This window comes from Salminus brasiliensis, chromosome 3 (assembly GCF_030463535.1).
Source record: "Salminus brasiliensis chromosome 3, fSalBra1.hap2, whole genome shotgun sequence".
NCBI classification, from domain to species: Eukaryota; Metazoa; Chordata; class Actinopteri; order Characiformes; family Bryconidae; genus Salminus; species Salminus brasiliensis.
Window position 1 is genome coordinate 44,806,305 of NC_132880.1, and position 27,982 is coordinate 44,834,286.

Below are 27,982 nucleotides of genomic sequence, written 5' to 3' on the forward strand. Positions count from 1 at the left end.
TGATTATTAATGTATCATGTCTCTGAGGGCTGAGGGATGCATTTGGTTTCTTGCATACCCTAAAAGGTCAGGGTGTGGAATCCCCTTACTCCAGGCAATCAACTGATTTTCCCTTGGCAGAACAGGTCCAGCACACGGGTAATGACTTTCCTAATGGTTATGACCAAATCAGGAGAGCCACCCCTCGTATATAACAGCCTCTCCAGGACCAGCCTCCACACCAGCTAGCGCTCACTCTCCGTATCGTGCTCTGGTAAGTAAATACGTAGCATTTTCCATTGACCTGTAAATGATCTGATCTGCTTAAACATGTGTTGTGCGATTTTCCTCAGCCTTTTAGGTCAGCGGTTCTCGGCATTGGTCCTACAGCACCCCAGTCTTGCCTATTCTGTTGTTTTCCTTGCTCTCACAAACCTGCTCCAACTAATAAGCTAATTAACATGGCCATCCTGAGCTGATTAGGTGTGTTTTAGCAGGAAAACACTCAATTGCGCCTAACCGAGGGGCTCCAGGACCCTGGTTCAGAATCACTGGCTAAATAAGCCATCCCTGTTCACCTTCTCCACTGCAGCTGCCTGAGTGGCCTGAACCCTGTCTGTAACTGACTGGTGTGTGTGAGGAGGAACTGAGCCACCATGCCCGGTGCCTACAAAGGTGAGTGTGGGGACGATGTGGACCCCATGCCTTTTCTGGCCCCCACTGAAAACGAGAGACTAGAGGCCATAAACAAGGCCTATGACATCAAGAGGTCCTGCTGGGTGAGGGATGAGAAGGAAGGCTTCGTCGCAGGAGAGGTCCAGTCTGAGGATGGTGATAAAGTGACTGTGAAGACGGTCAAAAACACGGTATGTGCTTTTAGGGACATCGTAATGCTCCTAAAATGACATCACTATATGAGTCTCCAGCTGCAGGTCTTTAGAGTTTGCTGTAAATGTGTTTTGGAGAACGTTTGAAGATTTTATCTGTTACTTATCTGTATTTGATTTTGTCATATATTGCAACAGACAGTCACCATAAAGAAGGATGACATGCAGCAAATGAATCCTCCAAAGTTTTATCAGGCCAGTGACATGGCTAACCTGACCTTCCTGAATGAGGCCAGTGTGCTGGAGAACCTTCGCTCACGCTACGTCTACATGAGGATCTACGTAAGTCCACGTATCTTCTGCTCATCCCTCTGTTGTACAAACTATGTAAACCTGCACTGTAAACCTGCACAACCCCAAACAGGGCAATTAGGCCAGCCTGTTCCCTAGATAAGCTCAGAGAGTCACAACTTAGACGTCTGTTGAACTTGAACAGGTTTAGGGTTGTAATTGTATAATACTTAGGTACTCAGATACTTAGATATTATATGTAGACCAGTGGGCTCCAACCCTTCTTCCACTGGAGAATTTCCTACAGGTTTCAAAGAACACTGCGCATCGGATTGCTGTAGAAGTAAAGAAAATTGGATACATAATAATCAGATTCACTTACTGGTAAACCCTCTTAAACAGCCTATAGTCTTCCAGCAGGCCGGACGTGTTATTACAAACCTCTATTAACAGAGAATAGCCCCACCAGTTTGTAGAGAAGTCCCTGTAGATACTGCGCAATACACCTTAGTGTGTAATAGGCCTGTTAAGTGTTAAGTGTTAAGGCTTATCTGTTAGTTCCTGGTGGTTTTGTTCTCTTCATGGGTTCATATCACACTATTAAGGATCCCAGTTGTCTGAAAGCTGCTTGATGTATCTGATCATTTTCTAATGGAATCAAAAGTGTCCTACAAGAACACTTCGACTGTAACCCTGAGCCACCTCAGAGTGTAGAATACACTGGTTATACACCACATCTAATACACACTAATGAACAGATGTGTATAATAAGGACGTATGATTGCTTTGAGCACTTATTAATAGTTATTATATGATTATTATCAATAACTATATACGGTCACTTTCCAAAACAACTAAGACGGCACAATTCCTTTCGGAACAGGTTTCATTTACATTGATGGGCATTAAAAGTTTCAAAGCGAGTGTTCGGCCCTTCTCCTGAAATGCTAATGCTAAGAAAAAATACAAATTATTGATCTTATAATTATCAGAATGACCCCCTTGCAGTCCTGCTGAAAAATAAATAATAGAAACCAGGTTTCTGATGGGTTCTGGAGGTTTTGTAATGGTTTCTAATGGTCAATAATGGTATTTTAATAGATCAACATCACACTGTGACAGAGACCTGTGGCCTGTGGCTGATTCCTGATGTATCTAGGGGTTTTCTGATGGACTCTAAAAGTGTTCTACAAACAACCAGTGTTCTCCAGTGGTACCACTAAGCCAGTCCCCATTAGAAAGCAAAAACATCAGGTCCAAATCCTAATGGTTCCAATGGTCTATCTCCATAAAGACATTCCAATAGGTTTGAGATTTACAACGTTTGACAAACTTTAAAAACATACACTATGTGTCCAAATGTTTGTGGACACCCCATCTAATGAATGCATTCAGCTATTCAGCTAAGGGCCGCTTATTGTTGATGCAAAGGTGCAAATCCACACACACACACACACACACACACACACACACACACACACACACACAGTTTGTCTAGTCCCTATAGAGAAGGATTGCCAATAGAATAGGAATAGAGCAGATGAACATGAACCTTTTGACACCAAGCCAACCTGCCTAATGCCAGGTATGGGTTAGAGGGGTATAAAGCCCCTCCAGCATTGGGCTGTGAAGCAGTTGAACTACTGTGTTCTCTGGAATGATGGTTGGTGCTCCATCCAATACTTTTGGGATGAGTTGGGGAGTTTGGGGTGAGGTGGGCTGGTGATCATCCAACATCCTGACCTCACTAATGCTCTTGTCACTGAATGCAATCACATCCTCACATCAATGCTCCAACATCTGATAGAAAGCCTTCTTATTTGGACAGTAGAGAGAGAGCTCCTCCAACATAAGCAGGCTAAACTCTTTTCTAATACCCTTGATTTCAGAAGCAGCAATAATTGAGCAGGTGTCCAAATACTTTTGTTCATGACAAAAGTTCATGTTGTGTTCTGCAGACCTACTCTGGCCTCTTCTGTGTGACTGTCAACCCCTACAAATGGCTTCCTATTTATGGGGCGAAAGTTGCTCAGATGTATAAGGGGAAGAAACGCAGTGAAGTTCCTCCTCATCTTTTCTCCATCTCAGACAACGCATACCATGACATGATGATGGGTAAGTGACGAAAACGCAAAGATCCATAACAGACCCAGTTTCTAACAATGTTCCTCTTGAAAATGTGCTGCTCACCAACCCTGCTCCTGGAGATCGTCCTACTATCGTCCTGCCGTCTTCAGCTACATCCACGAACAACCTGACCTTGATTAGCTCAGTGAGGTTTGTGAGATGTGGGTTGAGATGAAACCTAATGGAAAGTAGTAGATCTCCAGCAGAAGGGTTGGTGACCACTGCTGTGAAGCTAAGCTTATTTATTGTTTATGCTCTCCAATTGTAGAGCAAGAGAACCAGTCCATGCTGATCACGTAAGTTTGAACTGTAACAGTGATGGTCAGAACCTTTCACCCATACCCAGTGACATAACATGCTGACCACTATTCAACTTGATCATTTCTCTGATCCTCTACCTTTTAAAAACATCCTTGTTTCCAGTGGAGAATCCGGTGCTGGCAAGACTGAGAACACCAAAAAGGTCATCCAGTACTTCGCCAATGTGGGTGCCACTGGAGGAAAGCAGGCTCCAGATTCCAAGGCAAGTACACTGTATATCCAAATGTTTGTGGACACCCCTTCTAATGAATGCATTCAGCTACAATTTTAAGTTGCACCCATTGCTGATACAGATGTGCAAACACATGCTTGTCTAGTCTTCTCCTGTGGAGAAGATTTGCCGGTAGATTAGGATTAGGATTTGAGCAGAAAATGAGGTCATTAACCTATTGGCCCCATGCCTAATGCCAGGTGTGGGCTAGAGGGGTATAAAGCCCTAGTTGTGTTCTCTGGAGTGATGGTTGGTTCTCCATCCAGTATTTGGGGTTGAGGTAGGGTGGTGAAGTAGGGTGGTGATCATTCAAATCATTCAACATCTTGACCTCACTGAATGCAATCAAATCCTCACAGCAATGCTCCTCCAAAATTTAGTAGAAAGCCTAGCCTTCTTCCCTGGACAGTAGAGACAGTTTCTCCAACAAAAGCAGGATCAACTCTTTTTAATACTCTTGATTTCAGAAGAAACAATGATGTTTCAGCAGGTGTCCCAATACTTTAGTCCATATAGTGTAGATGTGTTTGGTCTTCTCGTGTGGAACTCGATACTCCATTGGTTTTAATGACCTCATTAGCTCAGAGTTCATGGCCTTGAACATGACGTGACTAATGATGGAGTTTATTACTGATGCTGAAATCATCCTTTCTCAGGGTTCCCTGGAGGATCAAATCATCCAGGCTAACCCAGTCCTGGAGGCATTCGGCAATGCCAAAACCACTAGGAACAACAATTCTTCTAGATTTGTAAGAAATGCTTTGGTTCGGCTTTCAAAAATATCACGTTCACTTACAACTAGAACAACAATTTGTGCTACTTACTTCTCAGTGTCTTTGTTCATTTTTTTCTTTAGGGGAAATTTATCCGAATCCATTTCGGCCCAACCGCTAAGCTGGCTGGTGCTGACATTGAGAGCTGTAAGTGTCTAAAATCTAGTCTGCGTTTAGTCTGCTGTCTCCTCAAGAATACTTCGTAATGAGGCAATGTGCTTTTGCTTGAAGATCTGCTGGAGAAGTCCCGTGTGATCTCCCAGCAAGCAGCGGAACGCAGCTACCACATCTTTTACCAGCTTCTGTCTGGGAAGAAACCGGAGCTGCTGGGTAAGTGTGAAGCGAGGTATTTGACCCATGGATTTGAGTCCATTAACTTGATGATAGAAAGAGAACCAAAAGAAGCATCAAACGTATTTGAGGCGTCTAAAAAGTCATGCTTGTGGATTTGTCTTATTATTGTCTTTGCTCATTGTTTCATTTGTCTTCTCTTCTATTCTCTTGTCTTCTCTGGTCTTGTCCTTTCTTCTCATCTCTTCTCTTCAGTGCTCTTGTTTTGTCTTATCTCCTTCTCTTCTGTCTTCATCTTTTCTCATCTTCTCTTCTTTTGTCTTCTCTTCCCATCTCTTCTCCTGTCTTCTTTTCTTGTCTTCTCTTCTCATCTCTTGTCTTCTTTTCATTTGTCTTTATCATCTTCCCTGTCCTCTCTCCTCTTCTATTGTCTTTTTTTCTTTTCTTTTGTCTTCTTTCTCTTCTCTGGTCTTGTTCTGTCTTCTTGTCTCCTTTTTGTCTTTTCTTCTCTTGTCTTCTTTTCTCACCTTCTCTTGTCTTGTCTTGTTTTCATTTGTCTTCTTTTCTCTTCCCTGTTTTCTCTTCTCTTGTCTTGTCTTCTCCTGCCTTTCTTATCCCCTGTATTCTCTTGTCTTTTTTCATCTTTTCTTTTCATCTCTTATCATCTCTTATCATCTCTGGTCTTGTCTTGTCTTCCCTTCTCATGTCTTTCCCTATCTCATTTTCTTCTGTCTTCTTGTCTCCTTTTGTCTTCCTTTATTTTGTCTTCTTTTCTCATCACTGTTTTTATTTCTTGTCTTCTCTTGTTTTTGCTTCTCTTCTATTGTCTTCTCTTTTCTTCCCTGTTTTCTAATCTCTTGTCTTCTCTTATCTTGTCTTGTCTTGTCTTGTCTTGTCTTGTCTTCTCTTCTCTTCTCTTCTCTTCTCTTCTTGTCTGTCTCTCTGTCTTGTCTTCTTTTCTTTTGTCTTCTTTCTCCTCTCTTGTCTTGCCTTGTCTTCTTTTCCCATCTTCTCTTGTCTTGTCTTCTTTTCATTTGTCTTCTTTTGCCTTGTCTTCTTTTCTAACCACTGTTTTTTTCTTCTCTTGTCATTGCTTCTCTTGTCCTGTCTTCTCTTCTCTTGTCCTGTCTTCTCTTGATGTCTCATCTCCCGTCTTGTCCTGTCTTCTTTTCTCTTCCCTGTTTTCTCTTGTCTTGTCTTTTCTTGTCTTTTCTCATCTCCTCTTCTCTTCTCTTCTCCTTTTTTTAATGCTTTAGTCTTTTCCACCTTCTCTTGTCTTAAAGGCTGTCTTTGACACATGTACACATATATGGATGGGGTTCTTTTTCTTTTCTCTTTTTTATGAAATTATTACATGATTTGTTTAATAGTTTGTATTTATGAGCAGTGGGCGAATGTCCCCTACTGTTCTCATGTATCATTTTCTACAGATACATTCACCCACTACTGCCTTGCTGTTGGTTGCCAATATACCACGCTGTAGATTTTTGTCACATCTAATCTTTTGGCAGTTTATTTAGGTTGTTTTGTTAGCTTTTACCAGATTGGACATTCTTTTCCACGTTATGCTGCGTCACACTACAGCACCCTGAATGGAGATTCACCCCTGAAACTGGCCCATACAGTCAGCTCCAGACCTGTAGCTACTCTGTTGTGCATGAACTTACATTGCAACAGCTGTACAAGAAAACTAACCAGCTGAAAATTGTGGTTCCCTGAATTGACAGGACTGGGCATAAAAAGTGAATGCCATTTCCTGCGTAGTTTACACACCACAGATGTGAACTCTCTTAAATTCAAGCTGACATCCTTTAACCTCCTAATCATCTCGAGTCCAGAGTGCCGAAGGAGACACTGTAATAAATCCTGCAATAAATTGCACAATAAACCTCACAGACATTTTTACCTTTTCTTTCATTCATTACAGAGGCTCTCCTTCTGGTCCCTGACCCAAAACAGTATGTTTGGATCTGCCAAGGAGTCACAGTGGTGGATAACATGGATGATAAAGAAGAGCTGATGCTGACTGATGTAAGCCAAAAGCCACAGTGGCATTTATAATGTTCGAAATTACATAACATAGAGTGATTGGTTTCTGACTATTCACAGATGGCATTTGACGTGCTTGGCTTCACTGCTGAGGAGAAAATGAGCATCTACAAGCTAACCGGGGGCATAATGCACTTTGGTAACATGAAGTTCAAGCAAAAAGCAAGAGAGGAGCAAGCTGATGTTGATACAACTGAAGGTGAGCATGCTTCATCACACTAGGGCATTTTCTATTGTAATTATTCTCAGCTTTAAAGCAACTCTATGGAGAATTGACATTCCCTGCTCCTGGGCTCCCCCTACAGATGGGAAGTGTAATTTGTGCTTTGAGCCACAGGAAAGCTTTTCTGAGTTTTCTGGAAAAGTTGAAGCATGTGGACGGAGGCGGTAGAATGGTATTGCAGGATTTACACATATATGACAAGAGGCAACCCAGGGTCACACAGTTTTTGCAAGCGTTGTCCTACCTGCCTCACAAAAGTCACTTAGTGCAATTAGCAGTGTGCTGGACCCACAGTACTGAATAGCACCTACAGCGGCGCTGTTCTCCCTGTTACAGTCAGTGGAGAATCCAACCTGGTATCTTGGCTGAAACGTAACCATGCTACTATTAGCATAGTTTTAGTCATTTCAGGCTTGATGGCAGGTAGGAAGAATCACAGTGATTTAGAAGGTAAAAATGCTACATAGTACATCGTTTTAATCTCTGGGACTTTAGTATTTCACTTTTTCGCTCTGTTATTCACCTATAATGCATCTGCTCTTTAGTGGCTGACAAAGTTGCCCACCTCATGGGGATCAACTCTGGGGATCTGCAGAAGGGGATCACCAGGCCTCGAGTTAAAGTTGGAAATGAGTTTGTGACCAAAGGTCAGAACCAGGACCAATGCGTCTACTCCATTGGAGCTTTGGCTAAAGCCATCTACGACAGAATGTTCAAGTGGATGGTCAACAGGATCAATAAAACACTGGACACAAAGATGCAGCGCCAGTTTTTCATCGGGGTTCTGGATATTGCTGGCTTTGAAATCTTTGAGGTAATTATTGAGTTTTGTATCTCAGATTGGGATGAGAAATTGGGGGGCACCAAGAGTGATAGTTGATAATGACAGATCTGCTATATCGTCTTTGAACATCTATAAACTTAATGAGTGATTTGTTATGATTATTATATTTTTTGACCTGAGCCGTTGCCACACCACCACCCTTCTTTTCTGGGATTGGTAACTTAACACTTTTCACATTATTATCATTTTTATTATTATTATTATAGAGGACGGTGGTGGGTACCATACCAAGCTGCCACCATTTGGTCCTTCAGCAAGGCCCTTAACCCTCTCTGCTCCCCTTAACCATGCCTACTGCTCTGGGCATGTGTGCTCACTAGTGTGTATGTGTGGGTTTGCTGCACAGTTGGGTTAAAGGCGGAGGTCAAATGGTGAATGTGGTTGTCCCTGACCTTGTAAAGGTTTAAGGAACCTTGATGGTTTTGCATTGTGAGTTTTGTGAGTCTGTGCTGTTTAAGGCTAGATTTGCTAAAGGATCAGACCAGATGTATTCTTGTTTTCCCCTCTGCTATCCAATCCAGCATTTTCTTCCGATAATACCGGATACCAACACCCATTGGTCCCAACACGGTAAGATCTCTAGTGGGAGTAATCTAATCCACTGCTATTTGCTGGCATTTCTTTCGCAGTTTAATAGCTTCGAGCAGCTGTGCATCAACTTCACAAATGAAAAACTGCAACAGTTTTTCAACCACCACATGTTCGTCCTGGAACAGGAGGAATACAAGAAAGAGGGAATAGAGTGGGTCTTTATAGACTTCGGACTTGACCTGCAGGCCTGCATCGATCTGCTGGAGAAGGTTAGCAAGCTTTTCTTGCCGTCTGCCTGTAGTGATAAGGAATGTGTGCCAAAAAGTCAAAAAACACACATCAGTGGTTCCTAACCTCCCTAATTTCCTTCTGTCTTCCAGCCAATGGGTATCTTTTCCATCCTTGAGGAGCAATGTGTGTTCCCCAAGGCCACCGATGCCACTTTCAAGGCGGCTTTGTATGACAATCATCTGGGCAAGACTGCTAACTTCCTCAAACCAAAGGGAGGGAAGAAAGGCCCAGAGGTGCACTTTGAGCTGATTCACTATGCCGGCACTGTGAGTCTACTCATTATATATTTTAAACATCTAGAGATCCAGTTTCTCGGCCTGAGATTTACTCAAGGTGCTTTGTAAAATCCAAACTCTCAGGTCGGGTACAACATCGCAGGCTGGTTGGAGAAGAATAAAGACCCTCTGAATGAAACAGTGGTAGGCCTGTACCAGAAGTCCTCCATGTCCCTCCTAGCTCACCTCTTCAAAGAAGAGGAAGCTGCCACTGGAACCAAGAAGCAGAAAAAGGGCTCTTCCTTCCAGACCGTATCTGCTTTCTACAGGGTACTGGAATCTGCACTGCTGGAAATGACAGGTCCTCATTTAACCACTACAGTTGTAGTTGAGTCCTGTCCCTTACTCTGCTTGGTTTCATCTCTCTCGATAGGAGCAGCTGAACAAACTGATGAGCACCCTGCGAAGCACGGCTCCCCACTTTGTGCGCTGCATCGTACCCAACGAATTCAAACAATCTGGTGAGTGTTGAAGGCTTTAGCTGAGGCATTAGGCACACTGCGGTGCTTCTCCCCACACTGAGGGGAGATGCTGTATGTAATACAAGCAGAAAACACATTTCTGCACACACAAAGGTATCATCATCATTGTTTTCAGAGCGCTTATGTAAGTCACTGTGTTTGGCCAGGTGTTTGTGATGCAAAATTAATCCTGCACCAGCTGGCCTGTAATGGTGTCCTGGAGGGAATCCGCATTTGCAGGAAAGGCTTTCCCAATAGATTGCAGTACCCTGAGTTTAAGCAGAGGTATTCCACCCTCCTACGCTGCCTTATGCAACATTAATTACTCAGCTTTAGGACATTTCAGCTGTAAATATACACCTCTGCTGTTAACGCTGTTTACAGATATTACATCCTGAACCCCAACGTGATCCCAAAGGGATTTGTGGACAACAAAAAGGCCTCTGAGTTGATTCTAGGCTCGATTGGGCTGGACAGTATGGAGTACAGGATTGGACACACCAAGGTACGATCATAGAAGAACAATATCAGATACAAGTACTTTCTATGTCCAAATGTTTGTGGACACCCCTTCTAATGAACAACATCAGCTAACTTTAAGATGCACCCGTTGCTGACATAGATGTGCAAATGCACACAAACACATACACAGTTGTCTAGTCCCTGTGGAGAAGTACTGCCAATAGAGTAGGACTCTCTGGAACAGATAAACTTGAACTGTTGTTCATGCTGCCTAATGCCAGGCATGGGGTAGAGGGGTATGAAGGCCCTCAGCATTCAGCTGTGGAGCAGTGGAGGAACTTTGTTCTTCAGAATGATGACGGTGCTCTTGTCGCTGAATGCAATCATTCTGGACAGTAAAGCCATCTTCCCTGGACAACAGAGACAGTTACTCCAACAAAAGCAGGGTTATCTCTTGTTTAATACTCTTGAATTCAGAAGAAACAATGAATGAGCTGGTGTCCCAATACTTTTGTCCATATAAAGTGGACAAAAGTATTGGGACACCTGCTTATAAACGGGTCGCCCTTGAGAAAACAGCAGAAATGACTGAGAAGATCAAGGAGCTTGATGAAAAACTCTTTTCAAAGAGAAGAGTGACTTGGCCTTAGCCCTTGCAGTTGTAAGTGCACGATAGTGGTGTAAGTATGACCTGTTGAGATGAGCAGAGTGAGAATTCAACTGAAATTTCTGTGTTCTGTGACAGTAGAGACAGTTACTCCAACAAAAGCAGGGAAATCTCTTGTTTAATACTGTTGAATTCAGAAAAAAACAATGAATGAGCAGGTGTCCCAATACTTTTGTCCATATAACGTGTATCATGAATAAATATTGCAGGTGTTCTTTCGCGCTGGAGTCCTGGCTAAGCTGGAGGACATGCGGGATGAGCGGCTGGCTAAAATCATGACCATGCTGCAGGGTCGTCTGAGGGGCACGCTCATGAGAATAGAGTTCAAGAAGATGCTTGAGAGAAGGTCAGTTTCTTTTTCTACTTCATCAGCTTTTTTTTTATATTTGAATCTAGGCCCCATCCACATATCTCTGTTTTCTCTGTGTTTTGGCTTTTGGTTGCTCTCCAGAGAACTCAGTCTTCATTATTTTTGTGCAGACAGGCAAAACACAGCTTATTGAAAATGCTCACATCAACTTGTGCATGCCTGTTACCAGCTAACAACAAAATGTACTCTTTCATTAGAGTGTGACAGAATGTCCAGCACTCATATTTGGATAAAAAAGCTACAAATACCTCTTCAAAACCCTAAAAAACATCAGGACATAAAAAAACACATTGTGGTGGATTTTGTTTTCCTCCCAATTTGAAGCTTTTTTTCCAATACAAATTGGGTTTGAGTCTGTGTGTGCTATCAGTGCTAACAGTTAGACAATGTTCTTCGCTGAATGTGTATTTAGGTCTGTTTTGGCCGTTATGCTGCTTCTTTAATTAATTTGACATCAAACTTTGCAAGATGCTAGCACCCCCTGCTGTGCTGGCATGCTTGTTCAAGTTTTGTGATGGATTTTTCAGAAACACTGCTGAAACATGAGAGAAAAGCCTATGTGTTCAAAATATCCAGATATGTGTAAACAGGGCCTTAAACTCAGCCCCTCAAAAAGGATCATTCAATAATAAGACTACCAATACTCGTAGTATAATAAGACTATCTAAAAGTATAAAAAGTTTCTAAAAGTATAAGAAGTTATTACTGAGGTCATTAACAGCTTAAAAAGTATTAGTAAACAGTTATTACTGTTGCTTTTCAGACAGTGAACCCACATTCATCTCTACTGTTAAAGTTCAGCTGTTGCTGGTTCCTGATTGTACTGTGTGATCTTACTCCATCAGTCTGGCTTCTACCTGTCAGCTTCAGCAGAGATCTGTTCATAACTTACTACAGTAGTTTACTACACTAAAAATCCATAAAATCTAAAAAAAGATATAACAACAGAAGCTTTTATTAGAAATAAATGGTTGGTTGGGATGTAGGTTATGGGGTTAGAGTCAACAAATTAAAAAATCATTTTGATGGTGGTTCTAAGGTGTTTCTTGTAAGATTGTTGTGGTGAGTAAATGTAAAAATGATGTAACAGTAACCTAGTCTGAATAATGTAGACTGAATACAGATACTGGGATTCTGTATTATAAATTTTCATTCCCAAAATTCCATTGCATCCCAACCTGGCTTATTGATCTGCTCTGTTACTGCAGAATTGCTCTCATTGCCATCCAGAGAAACGTGAGGAAGTTCCTTCAGCTCCGATACTGGGGATGGTGGAAGCTATACACGAAGGTGAGTCTGTATTAATAGGAGACACATTGCATGTTTTGTGCTTTTTGGTCATTTCCCCATTTATTTACAATCATTTCCTCTTTTCAGGTCAAGCCTTTGCTCCACGTAGCTCGTCAGGAGGACGAGTTGAAAGCTAAAGAGGAAGAATTACGGGTTGCCCTTGAGAAAACAGCAGAGATGACTGAGAAGATCAAGGAACTTGATGAAAAACTTGTCACTCTTTCCAAAGAGAAGAGTAACTTGGCCTTGGCTCTAGCAGTTGTAAGTGCATGATAGTGGTGTAGGTGTGACCTGTTGAGACGAGCAGAGCGAGAATTCAGCTGAAATTTTTGTGTCTATATATTTTCTTTCTCACTCGTAGGAACAAGACACCATAGCAGATGCTGAGGAGCGCTGCAACCAGCTGATGAAACAGAAGATGAACATGGAGGAGCATATCCAGGATATGAAGGAGAGGCTTGAGGAGGAGGAGGGAGCTTCCATGGCATTAAGTGCTCAGAAGCGCAAGCTGGAAGGAGAGCTCATGGACCTGAAAAGAGACCTCGAAGGCCTGGAATCCACCCTGGCAAAGTCAGAGAAAGAAAAACAGGTGAACGTCAATGGTGGATCTACCAAAACATGTTTTCTAAGCTCTCAGGAAATCTGGAAATTTCAGGAGTGTCTAATACAGATGTCAGATGCATGCAGGGACCTAAAAAATAAGTGCTTTAATGAGCATTACTTTGGCATTCCAGGGCCTGGACAGCAAAGTGCGCTCTCTGACAGCAGAGCTTGGTCAGAGGGACGATACCATTGCCAAGTCCCAGAAGGAAAAGAAGGCTCTGGAGGAACTGCAACAGGTTAGGCCTAGCCACATGGTTTCTCATTTTCCTAATATTCCACATTCATTTCCATAAAAAGACAAATCAACGCACTGCTCCATCTCCAGAAAACTCTGGATGACCTTCAGGCAGAGGAGGATAAAGTGAACCACCTCACCAAAACCAACAGCAAGCTCACTATTCAAGTGCATGAGGTGAGGTTTGAGATTCCAGGACTTTTGGAAAACGAATGGAGGGCGTAAAGAAAAGCCGTCTGCTTTAGTGTAACAATGCAAATCCCGTCTCCGCAGTTGGAAGACAACTGGGAGCAGGAGAAGAAAATCCGAGGAGAGGTGGAGAAGGCCAGACGCAAAGCAGAGGCTGACTTAAAAACGACCATTGATAATCTCAATGACATGGAGAGGGCTAAAATAGACCTGGAGGAGGTTGTGAAAAAGTAGGCACTGACCAGTGTTCATCCTACATGGTGTGTATATGAGCTATGCCTTCATCAGAGGCCTGACGTGAGCTCATACTTTAAACAATGCCTTGTCATTTCAGGAGGGACATGGAGATCAACCATTTGAATGCAAAGCTGGAGGATGAGCAGTCTCTCAGCTCCACTCTGCACAGGAAGCTCAAAGAGCACCAGGTTTCCTTTTTCCCCTTAAGCCTTGGCCTTCATTTCGGCAGTCTTCTCTTTCCAACTCATAACTGAGTGTCATGCCAAGAAAACAAATGACTGCTATTCCCTCACAATTCCACTGACATATTCTCCTGTCACCCAGGCCCGCATTGAGGAGCTTGAGGAGGAACTGGAGGCGGAGAGGGCAATGAGAGCTAAGGTATATGATTCTGTTCATCTCACTCCAGTGCATTTCCATACGCTCTAGTTTTCTAGTCATTAGTGTGAACACGTCTTCTTCTTCTCAGGTTGAAAAACAGCGAGCAGATCTGTCCCGGGATCTCGAGGACCTCGGAGACAGACTAGAGGAGGCAGGGGGTGCCACTGTTGCACAGGCAAGCCTGACCCACTGAAACTACATGCAAACATCATAAAATTCCCGCACATTTAGAATACTGTACACACACAAAGGTTTACTAAAAAAACACTTGGTTGCCTTTTGATAGCCAAACCAAATCGCTTTCATAGAGGCTCTTTTATAGGTTTATTTTTGTTTAAAACAATAATCAATGTTAAAAACATTGCATATGTAAATCAACAATGCATATGTAAAAAACAAATGCATATGTAAATCATACATTCATTCCATAATCTACTGAAAAATGGTTTGAAAGTACAGTATATTGTACAATAGGCATCCGAGAATGTTCTTCTCATGGCCGTATGTTTATCAGGACTGGGTTACTTAACAGCATCTTAGTGAAAAGATCATTTATAAATTATATAGTAAATTATCATCACATTGCCCTGCCACTTAATATGCCTTTTGTATGCATTTTTTGGTCCAAATACTCAGAATAAATACAAACATGTAAGAAATAGACAGTTCATTTTATGCCTCATAGTGTATTGACTTCATTGACTTCTGTAGAACTGATAAACCATACACCAAAGAATATCCAGCAGCACCAAAACAGCTGAAGCTGGAAAACAATCCAATTCCAAACCCCCAAACAGTCTTCACTTATTATATTTATACCCCCAAACCAGTCCAGTCCACTAGTAAAAGTCCACTAGTGACTAAACACGAAAGCTACTAGTATTAAAGTAAGGCTAAAAGCTAGCACTAGGTTGACTGGAGCAGGGCCGACCAGTGGAAGTGCCTTTTTAAGTATCTGTGCAGTAAAGCTGGTGAAGTGAGCAGGTGCTAGGCTAAAAGCTACCCAGCCAACCAGCTACAATTTCTTCAGCTAACTAACCACACACCATGCCAAAAGCACACAGAGAGGATACAGAGAGGACAGCACCGCTATCCAGATATGCTAAACTACGCTATGGTACATGGCTCTTCTGAGCCATCACTGTGACATGAACCAGCAAATCAGAGCAGAGTCCTCCATAAAAGGACAGTGTGTTTCATTCTAAGGTATAACAGGGTTGTAAATAGGGTAATAAAACCACATCTGTGCCCAACCTGCGAGACGTTCAGCACCCAAACCTATGTTCTTCTACTTGTGTTCTTCTAACCAACATATCGTTAACGTACATCAGTACTGTACACGTCTCTCTATGTGCAGATTGAGCAGAACAAGAAACGTGAAGCTGAGCTCATGAAGCTTCGCAGAGAGCTGGAGGAGGCGGCTCTGCAGTCTGAGGCCACAGCTTCTGCCCTGAGGAAGAAGCACTCGGACGGCATGGCTGAGCTGGCTGAGCAAGTAGAGAATCTACAGAGAGTCCGCATCAAGCTCGAAAAGGACAAGCAGGTCATGAAGGCGGAGATTGACGACCTGAATGCCACTGTGGAGTCAGTGCAGAAATCCAAGGTGAGAGGTAATCACCAACAGCCTATTACCCGCGAGGTAATTGCTCAGTACTCACTGACCGTTCCAATGATCATTTTTAACATGGCACAACATTAGCCAGTCATTGTAGCTGAAGATCAATGCCCGGCAATTCAATTCAGGAGCTTAACCAAGTCTCTCAAACACAGCTGAACGCTGAGGTCCATGTCCGTAAGTTAGAGGACAGCTTGGCGGAGGCTAATTCCAGACTGGCAGAGATGGAGAGATCCCAGACAGAGCTCAATACCATCAAAATCCGTCTGACAGGTAGAGACAGCTCATCCCTGCCCGGGGCTCAGATTACTAGCATTATTCATGCTGTGCATTACTCATATGAAAGAAATATCTCTATGATCTCCCCTCAGCTGAGAACAGCGATCTCAGCCGTGAACTGGGGGAGGCACAAAGTAAGCTCAACCAGATCACCCGGATCAAGGCTTCACTGACCACCCAAAACGATGAGCTGAAAAGACAGGTGGACGAAGAGTCAAAGGTGAATACTTTCTTTTTGGACTGAGCGTCTGGCTCTCTGTGTTTGTTAATGAACTCAACGTGAAGAAGACAGGACAAGGACATCTGAACAGGCAGAAGATTAGAATGTGCATGTGCAGAAAATGACGCTGGCTTTCTCCCGATTCAGGCTCGAAGTGCAGCTGTCATCGGTCTGGCTAATGCACAACATGACCTGGACTTGATGAAGGAGCAGCTGGATGAAGAGCAGGAGGGCAAGACGGAAATGCAGCGCCTTATCTCCAAGCTCAACTCAGAGGTGACCACCTGGAGGACCAAGTATGAGACTGATGCCATCCACAAAACCGAGGAACTGGAAGAGACCAAGTAGGCAGACTCATACGTTACACAGCATTTAGACTCGACAGCCTTGCAAAACACTGCTCACAGACCGTCATTACCCTGTAGGAGAGCCACTATAATACTCCCCAGTTTTAGGTTACAACTAGGGCTGCACTATTATATAGAAGATTACATCGGAATTGACAGATGATGATATGAGAATCGTATCTGTATTGACAGAAGATATGTGGGAAGAGCATGGACTGGCACACAATGGTACTGGTGTTGGCAGAGGGCCATATCGAATCAAATGCATTTTGGTAGATGATAGCAGATTGTATTGATATTGAAGGTGACATTGGAACAAAATTGGCATTTTCAGAAGATGATACTGAAATTGCACTTATTGTCAGATGATGATATCTGAATCATATCAGTATTGGTAGATGATGATATTGGAATCATATCAGTATTGGTAGATGATGATATTGGAATCATATCAGTATTGGTAGATGATGATATTGGAATCATGTCAGTATTGGTAGATGATGATATTGGAATCATATCAGTATTGGTAGATGATGATATTGGAATCATATCAGTATTGGTAGATGATGATATTGGAATCGTGTCAGTATTGGTAGATGATGATATTGGAATCATATCAGTATTGGTAGATGATGATATTGGAATCATGTCAGTATTGGTAGATGATGATATTGGAATCATGTCAGTATTGCTAGATGATGATATTGGAATAGTATCAGTATTGGTAGATGATGATATTGGAATCATGTCTGTATTGGTAGATGATGATATCTGAATCATATCAGTATTGGTAGATGATGATATTGGAATCATATCAGTATTGGTAGATGATGATATTGGAATCATATCAGTATTGGTAGATGATGATATTGGAATAGTATCAGTATTGGTAGATGATGATATGGTAATAGTATCAGTATTGGTAGATGATGATATTGGAATCATATCAGTATTGGTAGATGATGATACGATGATATTGGAATCAAAGGTGCATGTATTTGTGCATGATCATATCATATCATTATTGTTAGATGATATTGGAATCATGTCAGTATTGGTAGATGATGATATCTGAATCATATCAGTATTGGTAGATGATAATATTGGAATCATATCAGTATTGGTAGATGATAATATTGGAATCATATCAGTATTGGTAGATGATGATATTGGAATCATATGGTATGATGGTATGATGTTGATATTGTATTTTACATTTACATTTACAGCATTTAGCTGACGCTTTTATCCAGAGCGACTTACACGGTTACTCCTATTACAGATGTGGGCCAATGTGGTGTAAGGAGTCTTGCCCAAGGACTCTTATTAGTGTAGCGCAGCATAGTCACCCAGACCGAGAATTGAACCCCAGTCTCCCACATGGTGTGGTAGCTCACCGGCAGGTAGTGGTGTTATTTGTTGCACCACACCAACCACAACCACAACCATTGGTAATCATATCAGTATTGGTAGATGATGATATTGGAATCGTGTCAGTATTGGTAGATGATGATATTGGAATCGTGTCAGTATTGGTAGATGATGACATGGTAATTGTATTGGCACATATTTGCTCTGGAATTTTGGTTGCTAGTTTCATGTTTTCCCTCTTGTCTATACTGTGCAAACAAATAAACAGACAAACTGGAGATTTAGTATCCATAAAAAAAACCTGCTATTAAATAGAAAGTGATTCTGCACAGGCGCAAGCTGACTGTCCGGCTCCAGGAGGCAGAAGAAGCTACAGAAGCAGCTCAGGCTCGTGCAGCCAGTCTGGAGAAGGTCAAGCAAAGGCTTCAGGGAGAAGTGGAGGATCTGACCATCGACCTGGAGAAGGTTCAAATTCCTAAATTTCCAATGACTCTTCTAACCATTTTCACATTTTTACTTTGAGGAATGAATTATAAATTGGTGGGCTTTCTATGTTGTAGTCCAGTGCTGCTGCTGCTGCTCTGGACAAGAAGCAACGTACCTTTGACAAGATGATTGCAGAGTGGAGTCAAAAGTGTGAGGAGCTGCAGCTTGAGCTGGAGAATTCCCAAAAGGAATGCCGCTCCTACATGACAGAGGTGTACAAACTTAAGACGGCTTATGAAGAGTCACTCGACCATCTGGAAACTGTCAAGAAAGACAATAAGACCCTTTCTGGTAAGACATGCTATGGACATTAGTGGATATATTTTCTCTAATATAAGATGACCTACAAAAGTACAAACACTGCCTTTGCAGAAATGAGGATTCAGTTAGGATGTTGGAAACTGCAGTGCCAATATGGAAATGATCTCGTTTCTTTCAATTATTGTTATCACATGTATTCCCTTCATATCTCTCCACATGCGGCCCACTTTGAACATGTCTGAACAAACTGAATGCTTTGACCTTTAGAGGAGATCCGAGATCTCATGGAACAGCTGGGTGAGGGCGGAAAAAGTGTTCATGAGCTGCAGAAAGCTAAGAAGAAGCTGGAGGTCGAGAGGGACGAGCTGCAGATTGCCCTGGAGGAGGCAGAAGCCTCTCTGGAGGTAAATCAATGAAGCCACACTTTCAGTGATGCTTATGGTACTGTGCAGAAGTCAAAGGGTTAAATTATTTCATTATTAGTCAAAATGGTCATTAAGTACAAGTTATTAGTTCTTCTGCAGACTTTCCTGAGAATATATATCTCTAAGATATCAGAGTTAATACAAGATATAAAAATGTTGTTTGGTTTGACGCCACATTTACTATTTTTTCTTAATTCAGTTTAGTTTTATTGTTGTTTTTATTCCTGTTCTGCTTTTTATTGTTATGATCCGTGTCGACCTGAGGAGGATGGGTTCCTCTTTTGAGACTTGGTTTCTCTCAAGGTTTCTTTCTCTCAAAGAGAGAGAGAGTTTTACCTTGCCACTGTTGCCAATAGCATGTTCAAAAGAGCACTCTATAATAATACACTCTATAAACCTCTGTAAAGCTGTAAAGCTGCTTTGTGACAACATTTGTTGTAAAAGCCTACAGAAATAAAATGAATTGAATTAAAAAATATGTGAAAAACAAAAGTTTTCAAAACTGGAGCTTGAAAAATTATTCAAAGAGATGGAAGGAAAAAAAGGAAATGGGACTCCCAACGACCACGCAAGACCTAGTAGATTACCAACACTGCTCATACACTGTTAAAAGTTTAAGATCCTTGAGGAACTTTTGGATGTTCTTCAGTCTAAAACTGTGGAGAACCATCTAAATGTGCTTTGAGGTAAAGGTGCAGGTATCTGTCACTGCACTATGTACAGCAAAACATGTCCTCCGCATTTTACCCATCCACACACACACACACACAAACTAGTGAACTAGGGGCAGTGTGCACAAACACACACCCAGAGCGGTGGGCAGCCAACTCCAGCACTCAGGGGAGCAGAGAGGGTGAAGGGCCTTGCTCAAGGGCCCAACAGTGGCAGCTTGACGTGCCCAGGTATTATCCCACAACCATGTCATCAATAGCCAGGGGCTCTAATCGCTGAGCCACCACTGCCCCAAGAACCCTCCAAGGAACCTTTTCTTGAAATTGGTGGAGTCTGTCTCTACTTTGTGTAAAAACTGACCAATAGACACTCAAAAATCTTCTGCCTCTCGCTGTTTATATCACTGCTTCTGGACTCAGACTCATTTCAAGCCAAAGCAATTTGTAAATTCTGAATTTCTAAAATCTGAATTCAATTATTCAGGATGTCTTCACACAGTGCTCTAGGTCACATCGGGTCTCATTACAGACAGAACTGACATTGTTCTGAACATTTTAATATAAAACATGTGGGCATTAAAACGCAACTGCCTTTAAAGGCGAATTTAAGAAGATAGAAAATCCCCTAAGAATCCAGAGGGTTAAAGACTTCTGCCTATTGTGCACACGAACACCTGCTCTGCTCTGTCTTTCTGTGAAGGTCGAGGAAGGGAAGGTGGTCCGAGTCCAGCTGGAGTTGGCTCAAGTCAAAGCAGACATTGATCGCAGAATTCACGAGAAAGAAGAAGAGTTCGAAATCACAAGGTCAGAACCTGTAAAAGAGTAACATAGTAATCCACCATCCCAATCCAATGAACTTCAACAGGTTAAAGCTCTGGAAACATCTGGCTCACCTCTTGACTGCCACGGTTCTTTCCAGGAAAAACCACCAGCGTGCCATAGAGTCACTGCAGGCTAGCCTGGAGGCAGAGGCCAAAGGTCGTGCTGAGGCTTTAAGAATGAAGAAGAAAATGGAGTCTGACCTGAATGAGATGGAGATCCAGCTGGACCACGCCAACAAGAACAACAGTGAGCTGGTCAAAACTGTGAAGAGACTGCAACAGCAAATCAAAGTAAGACACATGATAAGACACTTATCATAAACTCCCATTTATCTACTGACTCACAATGATTGGGTAAAATATCCAGAACAGATTTTATATATTTATATATATATATATTCTGTAGCAGTTATGTTATATCATATAGTTATACTATAGCATATAATGTATTTATACTATAGGGTATGATGTAGTTATACTATATCTGTTATACTATATAAGTCATACTATAGCATATAATGTAGTTATACTGTAGCGTATAATGTAGTTATTCTGTAGCATATAATGTAGTTATACTGTAGAGGATAATGTAGTTATACTGTAGCGTATAATGTAGTTATACTGTAACATATAATGTAGTTATACTGTAGAGGATAATGTAGTTATACTGTAGCATGTAATATAGTTATTCTGTAGCGTATAATGTAGTTATGCTGTAGCGTATACTGTAGTTATTCTGTAGCGTATAATGTAGTTATACTGTAGTGTGTAATATAGTAATACTGTAGCGTATAATGTAGTTATTCTGTAGCGTTTAATGTAGTTATACTGTAGAGGATAATGTAGTTATACTGTAGCGTATAATGTAGTTATACTATAGCGTAAAATGTAGTTATACTGTAGTGTGTAATATAGTAATAATGTAGCGTATAATGTAGTTATACTGTAGCGTATAATGTAGTAATACTGTAGCGTATACTGTAGTTATTCTGTAGCGTTTAATGTAGTTAAACTGTAGTGTATAATGTAGTTATACTGTAGCGTATAGTTTAGTTATACTGTAGCGTATACTTTAGTTATACTGTAGCGTATACTTTAGTTATACTGTAGCGTATAATGTAGTTATACTGTAGTGTATAATGTAGTTTAACTGTAGCGTATAATGTAGTTATACTGTAGCGTATACTTTAGTTATACTGTAGCGTGTAATATAGTAATACTGTAGCATATACTGTAGTTATACTGTAGCGTATAATGTAGTTATACTGTAGCGTATACTGTAGTTAAACTGTAGCGTATACTGTAGTTATACTGTAGCGTGTAATATAGTTATAATGTAGCATATAATGTAGTTATACTGTAGCGTATAGTTTAGTTATACTGTAGCGTATAATGTAGTTATACTGTAGCATATACTGTAGTTATACTGTAGCGTATAATGTAGTTATACTGTAGCGTATACTGTAGTTATACTGTAGCGTGTAATATAGTAATACTGTAGCGTTTAATGTAGTTAAACTGTAGCGTATAATGTAGTTATACTGTAGCGTATAATGTAGTTTAACTGTAGCGTATAATGTAGTTATACTGTAGCGTATACTTTAGTTATACTGTAGCGTGTAATATAGTAATACTGTAGCATATACTGTAGTTATACTGTAGCGTATAATGTAGTTATACTGTAGCGTATACTGTAGTTATACTGTAGCGTGTAATATAGTAATACTGTAGCGTTTAATGTAGTTAAACTGTAGCGTATAATGTAGTTATACTGTAGTGTATAATGTAGTTTAACTGTAGCGTATAATGTAGTTATACTGTAGCGTATACTTTAGTTATACTGTAGCGTGTAATATAGTAATACTGTAGCATATACTGTAGTTATACTGTAGCGTATAATGTAGTTATACTGTAGCGTATACTGTAGTTATACTGTAGCGTGTAATATAGTAATACTGTAGCGTTTAATGTAGTTAAACTGTAGCGTATAATGTAGTTATACTGTAGTGTATAATGTAGTTTAACTGTAGCGTATAATGTAGTTTAACTGTAGCGTGCAATATAGTAATACTGTAGCATATACTGTAGTTATACTGTAGCGTATAGTTTAGTTATACTGTAGCGTATAATGTAGTTATACTGTAGCGTATAGTTTAGTTATACTGTAGCGTATAATGTAGTTATACTGTAGCGTATAATGTAGTTATACTGTAGTGTGTAATATAGTTATTCTGTAGCGTATAATGTAGTTATACTGTAGTGTGTAATATAGTTATACTGTAGTGTATAGTTTAGTTATACTGTAGCATATACTGTAATTATAATATAGTGCACAGAACAAATTCCAGTTCTCTTTAATAGCACTTCAGTCTCAGCAGATGTTCTTGGGTTCTCTCTGCCTGGCAGGATATGCAGATGCAGATGGATGAAGATGCACGACTGCATGAGGAGCTGAGAGAGCATTACAGCCTGCAGGAACGACGACTCTGCCTGCTGCAGACAGAGATGGAGGAGGTACGCAGCGGCCTGGAAGCTTCAGAACGCTCCAGGAAACTCATGGAGCAGGAGCTGGTGGACATTACTGAGCACCATAATGAGCTCAATGTGCAGGTACACCACACACTCTGCCACAGACACCAGAAACACAAAATCATTCTTTAACATGCAAACACAATCAGTTTTTGACATAATGTCCCATAATAATGTGAATGTTGTTCTTTACATTGTGTCAAGATCTCATGATGAATGGACCAATAGAAATGCTCCAACATTTGTGTGACAAGGATGATATATTATATTATATTACATTACATTATTATATTATAATATTATATTATATTATATTATATTATATTATATTATATTAAAACAATGACTGTAATGTTAATATAACTTTTATTTAAAGTTATTTAAACAAGCTATATGGTATTATATTATTTTATTTATTAGTAAGTTCAGGTGCCTCTGGTCAAAAGAGACATTTTGCTGAGTTTCTAATATGAAGACAATGTGGACAAATCCTCTACAATAACCTGAAAAACTGACAAGTCCCATATATTGTCAAATATTAAAACATTGGAAAATATTAAATTAAATATACAGTACATATTACTTTTGTGCACACATCACTTGTTTGGACCATGTTAACTTAAACAGTAACCATGCTTTACAATGTGCACAAGTGTGTCTCAGTAGGGTACGTCGCCTCATTGCAATTTTTATCAACAACAACACACATCATTTGTCCTGCATAAGACTGTATTTATACACTATATTTCCAAATGTTTGTGGACACCCATTCTAATGAATGCAGTGAGCTGCACATACACTGCTTGTCTAATCCCCATAGAGAGGTATATAGAAGTATGCCAATAGAATAGGACTCTCTGAAGCAGATAAACATGAACCTGTTGGCACCATGCTGCCTAATGCCAGGTGTGGGCTAGTAGAGGGGTATGAAGCCCCCCAGCATTGAGGAGCTGTGGAGCAGTGGAAGAACTGTGTTCTCTGGAATGATGGATGGTTGGTTCTCCATCCAGTGCTTTTGGGATGAGTTGTGGAGTTGGGAATGATGAGGTGGGATGTAGATAATCCAACATCCTGATCTCACTAATGCTCGTGTCACTGGATGCAATCAATCAAATCCTCACAGCAATGCTCCTCCAAAGTCTAGTAGAAAGTTTAGCCTTTATCCCTGGACAGTCGAGACAGTTACTCCAACAACAATGGCCTTGATTTCAGAAGAATAAATGAACAGGCGTCTCAGTACTGATACAAATCCATACAGTGTCTGGAGTTCACCGAGAAGATCAGCAACCAAACCTCTTCTTCTAGCTGCGTTTTTCTAATCTCTCTACTGACTCTACTTTACTCTAGTAGACAAAGCAGGAGCACATGTGGTCAAAAGACTGAGAGACACTTGTCAAACTGTCTCTGGAGTCAGGTGAGCTCCAGCTTGATTGGAAAGACAACCTGCCTTCACAAAGGCCCTTCGCAGATATGACTGGACACCCCTGGACCACTGTATTCATGTTTATCTGTAATTATTCTAATGGTATATAGTTCTTTTGCTGGTAGGAGGGACAAGTACTGCTGAGATACACCGATTTAGACCCTGTTCTTGGCTGCCTAGGACTTCTTCATAGGACTGTATGTTAGAATATTCATCCTGCATTTTGACCGAATGCTCCTTCTCTCCCACAGAACCAAAGTTTAATTGTTATCAAGCGCAAAATGGAAGCAGACTTGACACGACTGTCAAACGAGAACGAGGAGCTGATCAGCGAGTTCCGCACTGCTGATGAAAGAGCCAAGAAGGCCATCACAGATGTTAGTATTGGACCCATCTCCTAGAACTTCTCCACGTACATTCAAATACTCATGAAACAGATTTTTTAGAAAGTCTCTAATGGGTCTTTCATCTCTTTTCCAGGCAACTCGTATGGCAGAGGAACTCCGGCAGGAGCAAGACCATTGCATCCATCTGGAGAAGATAAAGAAGAACAATGAGCTGACGATCAAAGAGCTGCAGCTGAAAGTGGAGGAGGCAGAAGAGCTTGCGTTAAAAGCTGGCAAGCGTACTATCCAAAAATTAGAAGCCAGGGTGAGTCCTCACTGTGCATGCATGCATTTCTTGCCTACAGTGACTCACACTACTCACACACACACACAGGGAGATGGAAAGTGGACTGTTGGTTGGTTGGTTGGTTGGTTGTGCAGCGCCCCCTACTTTCCAAAATAAAGATGGTTGAATATCATATTAATCAACTCACTCTATTCCTGCAATTTCCATCCAAACAGCTTCCCAAAATATCCTTTAAGTCTCTTAAGAGACCCACCACAGCCTCTTAATTGACAGCCTGTGCATCAACCTAACCGCCCAGTTTAGTTTCAAGTGGCCCAGAGTGGGAAATCACATGTGTGAGCCCAAAGAAACAAAGGCTGACCCAGAACACAATGGTAACAATGGTAATAATGAAAACATCTGAAGTAACTTTCCCAAAGCTACATGAAAAATACAACAGGATATAAATACTCTTGGATTGAGTTGAGGAGTTGGGGACGAGGTGCAATCAAATCCTCACTGCAATGCTCCAAAATCTGGTAGAAAGCCTTCTTCCATGGACAGAAGAGAAGCAGGATGAACTCCTTTTTTAATACCCTTGATTTCAGAAGAAATAATGAATAAGGTGTCCCAATACTTTTATCAATACAGGGTATTTGATCAACTGAAACCTGAATTAATCATTAACAATTCATAAGCAAGACATGCAGTGATGTGCTCTTTGCTGTGAGCAGGTTAGGGAGATGGAGAGTGAGCTGGATGCGGAGCAGAAGCGGCACGTGGAGACGGTGAAGGCGCTGCGGAAGAACGAGCGACGCCTGAAGGAGCTGATCTTCCAGACAGAAGAAGACCACAAAACCAACCAGCGCATGCAGGAGCTTGTGGAGAAACTGCAGAACAAGCTGAAGTCCTACAAGAGGCAGATAGAGGAAGCTGTGAGGGCACTCTTCTTTTATGTGTCTTCTTTGTACATGTATTACATGCAGAGGTGGGAGATACAGTGTTGCTGTGATGGAGGAGCTTGGGAGAAAAAAAAGGGAAAAAATGTAAAAAAAAAAAAAAAAACTAAAAAGAAAAATAAAGCCGCACAGCATTTACAGTGTTAATGTGTACTCAGTTGGGACGCAGCCTTGAATTATTACTAAATAAAAATAATTTACTTTTCAACTTTTCACATTTGAATGAAGTACAAAGTAGCAGTTTCAATTTCAGCTTTTTAAAGCTGACAAATTTCAGTGTAAAATGCCCACAGTTATGGTAAGGTCCAGTGAGGTTCATAAGTATTTAGACAGAGAGAAAATCTCTGTAATGTTGTACACCACCTCAGTCAAATGAAGCAATCTAGATATGACTGAAGTGTCAGACATTCAGCTTTAACATTCAGCATTTTCACAGCCTCATATGTTCAGGCAGTTGACTGATGAGCAGTTTCGGAGGCCAAATTAACAATTTGGTGCATTCTTGAAAATCTGGAAGAATAGAGAAGGCAGCTAAAGTAGATGATTGGAGAATTCTTTCCTTGATGATCCGGGCAACCAACACACCTGGAGTGAAGCACCGCATGCTCGACTCCAGCACACCAGCCCGTAGACAACAGTGATGACCATCACCACAGCGAAGCGATGTGGGAGAGAGCGCCATCTACCCACTCTGGAGAGAGCAAGGCCGTTTGTGCTCTCTCTGGGCCTCGGCTGCTGATGGCTAGCAGCATAACCAGGATTTGGGGTCCAGTGCCTTAGTCCACTGGACCACCTGGGGCCCTCATTAATTTAAATATAGATGGTTTGTAATGATGCAAACCACTGTTAAAACTTAAAACAGGAAGGTCAGATAAGACTGATAGAAACCATCCAAAAAAAGGCTAGCCTTCTTTGGACAGATGAAAGCACAAATAAACTGAGAATGAAGAAGGACAGAAAGGTCATCCAGCTGTCAAACATGGTGGAGGCACTGTTATGGCCTGTGCATGTATGGCTGCCAAAGAAGCTGGGCTACTGGTGTTTACCGGTGTTCTGCTGATAGTAGTAGTAGTAGTATGTAGAGCTCTACATTCTGCTTCGGATGGCCCATATACCTTCACTTAACTGCAGCTTCGCTGTACTTTTTCACCCCTAAAAAAAAAAACAGGTGGCCTGAGTGTCCTCCTGCTCTGAGCTGTGTTTGGTGTGTGTTTGCAGGAGGAGCAAGCCAATGCCAGTCTATCCAAGTACAGGAAGACAGTGCACGAGCTTGACGATGCTGAGGAGAGAGCAGGCAATGCAGAGATGGCGCTGAACAAGCTCCGCACCAGGAACCGCGCTTCAGTGAGCAAGGGCTTTACTAACGTAGAGATCGTGCAGGTCACTAAAACGTCCAAGAGTTCCTCAGAGGAGTAAGAGTTCTGACCCATGCAGGAGGTTAGTACTGAGGTTAATTCAGCATGTTTCCAAAATACCCCCCTTTCTCTTTGAAATCTTTGCTACTTTACAATCTGACATACATTCATTCATTCCATGCTTCTTCCTCCCCTCAGAGTGACGCACAAACCAGCACTCATCCCCCACTGGAAGACCTTCTAAGCAGCGAATGGGATTAAAGAGGAACACGAAAGTCTTAAAGCGAAACTGAAAAAGTCTTAAATAGTCTGAATGTTGTTCTGCGTGTCTAATGTGTTTTGTATGTTAAATGAAGTCTAGTGTGTGACTGTTTTGATGGGGTATGTCTAAAGCTTGAGAAATGGCCTTCAGTAATGGGGTATGATTGGGGGAAGCTGCACTCTCATATCAACGATGGAGAGTACACCTGAGTTTGTCACTCTCCTGTCATGAGCTGATGTCTTAATAAACTTTAAGCAAGTATTAACCCCCCTGTGTTATTCAGTTATTCCCAAATCATCAATGCATCATTTTAAAGCACCACTACGTACCAATTTCACCCTAAAATAGCAGCTTCAATCACTGTAATGCTTGACAGACTGGAACAGGGAGAACGGCATCTCCGTCATTCCCACTCCAG

The 27,982-nt window shown here is 41.4% G+C and overlaps 1 protein-coding gene across 1 annotated transcript; it reads left to right on the forward strand.

Annotated features, from left to right (window-relative positions):
* The first annotated feature begins 635 nt into the window (after positions 1-635).
* Positions 636-27,727, forward strand: LOC140551480 (myosin-16-like). Its single transcript, XM_072674922.1, has 42 exons — positions 636-845; positions 1,005-1,148; positions 3,056-3,212; positions 3,493-3,520; positions 3,648-3,747; positions 4,413-4,505; positions 4,613-4,676; positions 4,761-4,859; positions 6,748-6,851; positions 6,930-7,068; positions 7,638-7,906; positions 8,566-8,736; positions 8,848-9,024; positions 9,118-9,303; positions 9,407-9,494; positions 9,662-9,779; positions 9,879-9,999; positions 10,833-10,969; positions 12,202-12,283; positions 12,371-12,544; positions 12,645-12,872; positions 13,018-13,122; positions 13,212-13,298; positions 13,395-13,540; positions 13,645-13,735; positions 13,872-13,928; positions 14,017-14,103; positions 15,286-15,531; positions 15,699-15,816; positions 15,915-16,042; positions 16,190-16,386; positions 18,093-18,225; positions 18,321-18,537; positions 18,775-18,911; positions 20,304-20,407; positions 20,523-20,715; positions 22,831-23,034; positions 24,628-24,753; positions 24,857-25,027; positions 25,723-25,923; positions 27,166-27,384; positions 27,501-27,727. The coding sequence occupies exons 1-41, from the start codon at positions 636-638 to the stop codon at positions 27,361-27,363; spliced, it is 5,835 nt and encodes a 1,944-aa protein (XP_072531023.1). The 3' UTR covers positions 27,364-27,384; positions 27,501-27,727.
* The last annotated feature ends 255 nt before the right edge of the window (positions 27,728-27,982 follow it).

What these genes read in the sequence shown, in the direction of transcription:
- LOC140551480 (XM_072674922.1), top strand. Translation starts at nt 636, where the DNA reads ATGCCCGGTGCCTACAAAGGTGAGTGTGGGGACGATGTGGACCCCATG. An exon ending in ACGTCTACATGAGGATCTAC is followed by an intron (nt 1,149 to 3,055) that starts GTAAGTCCACGT and finishes TGTGTTCTGCAG; the next exon opens with ACCTACTCTGGCCTCTTCTG. An exon ending in GAAGAGTTCGAAATCACAAG is followed by an intron (nt 20,408 to 20,522) that starts GTCAGAACCTGT and finishes GGTTCTTTCCAG; the next exon opens with GAAAAACCACCAGCGTGCCA.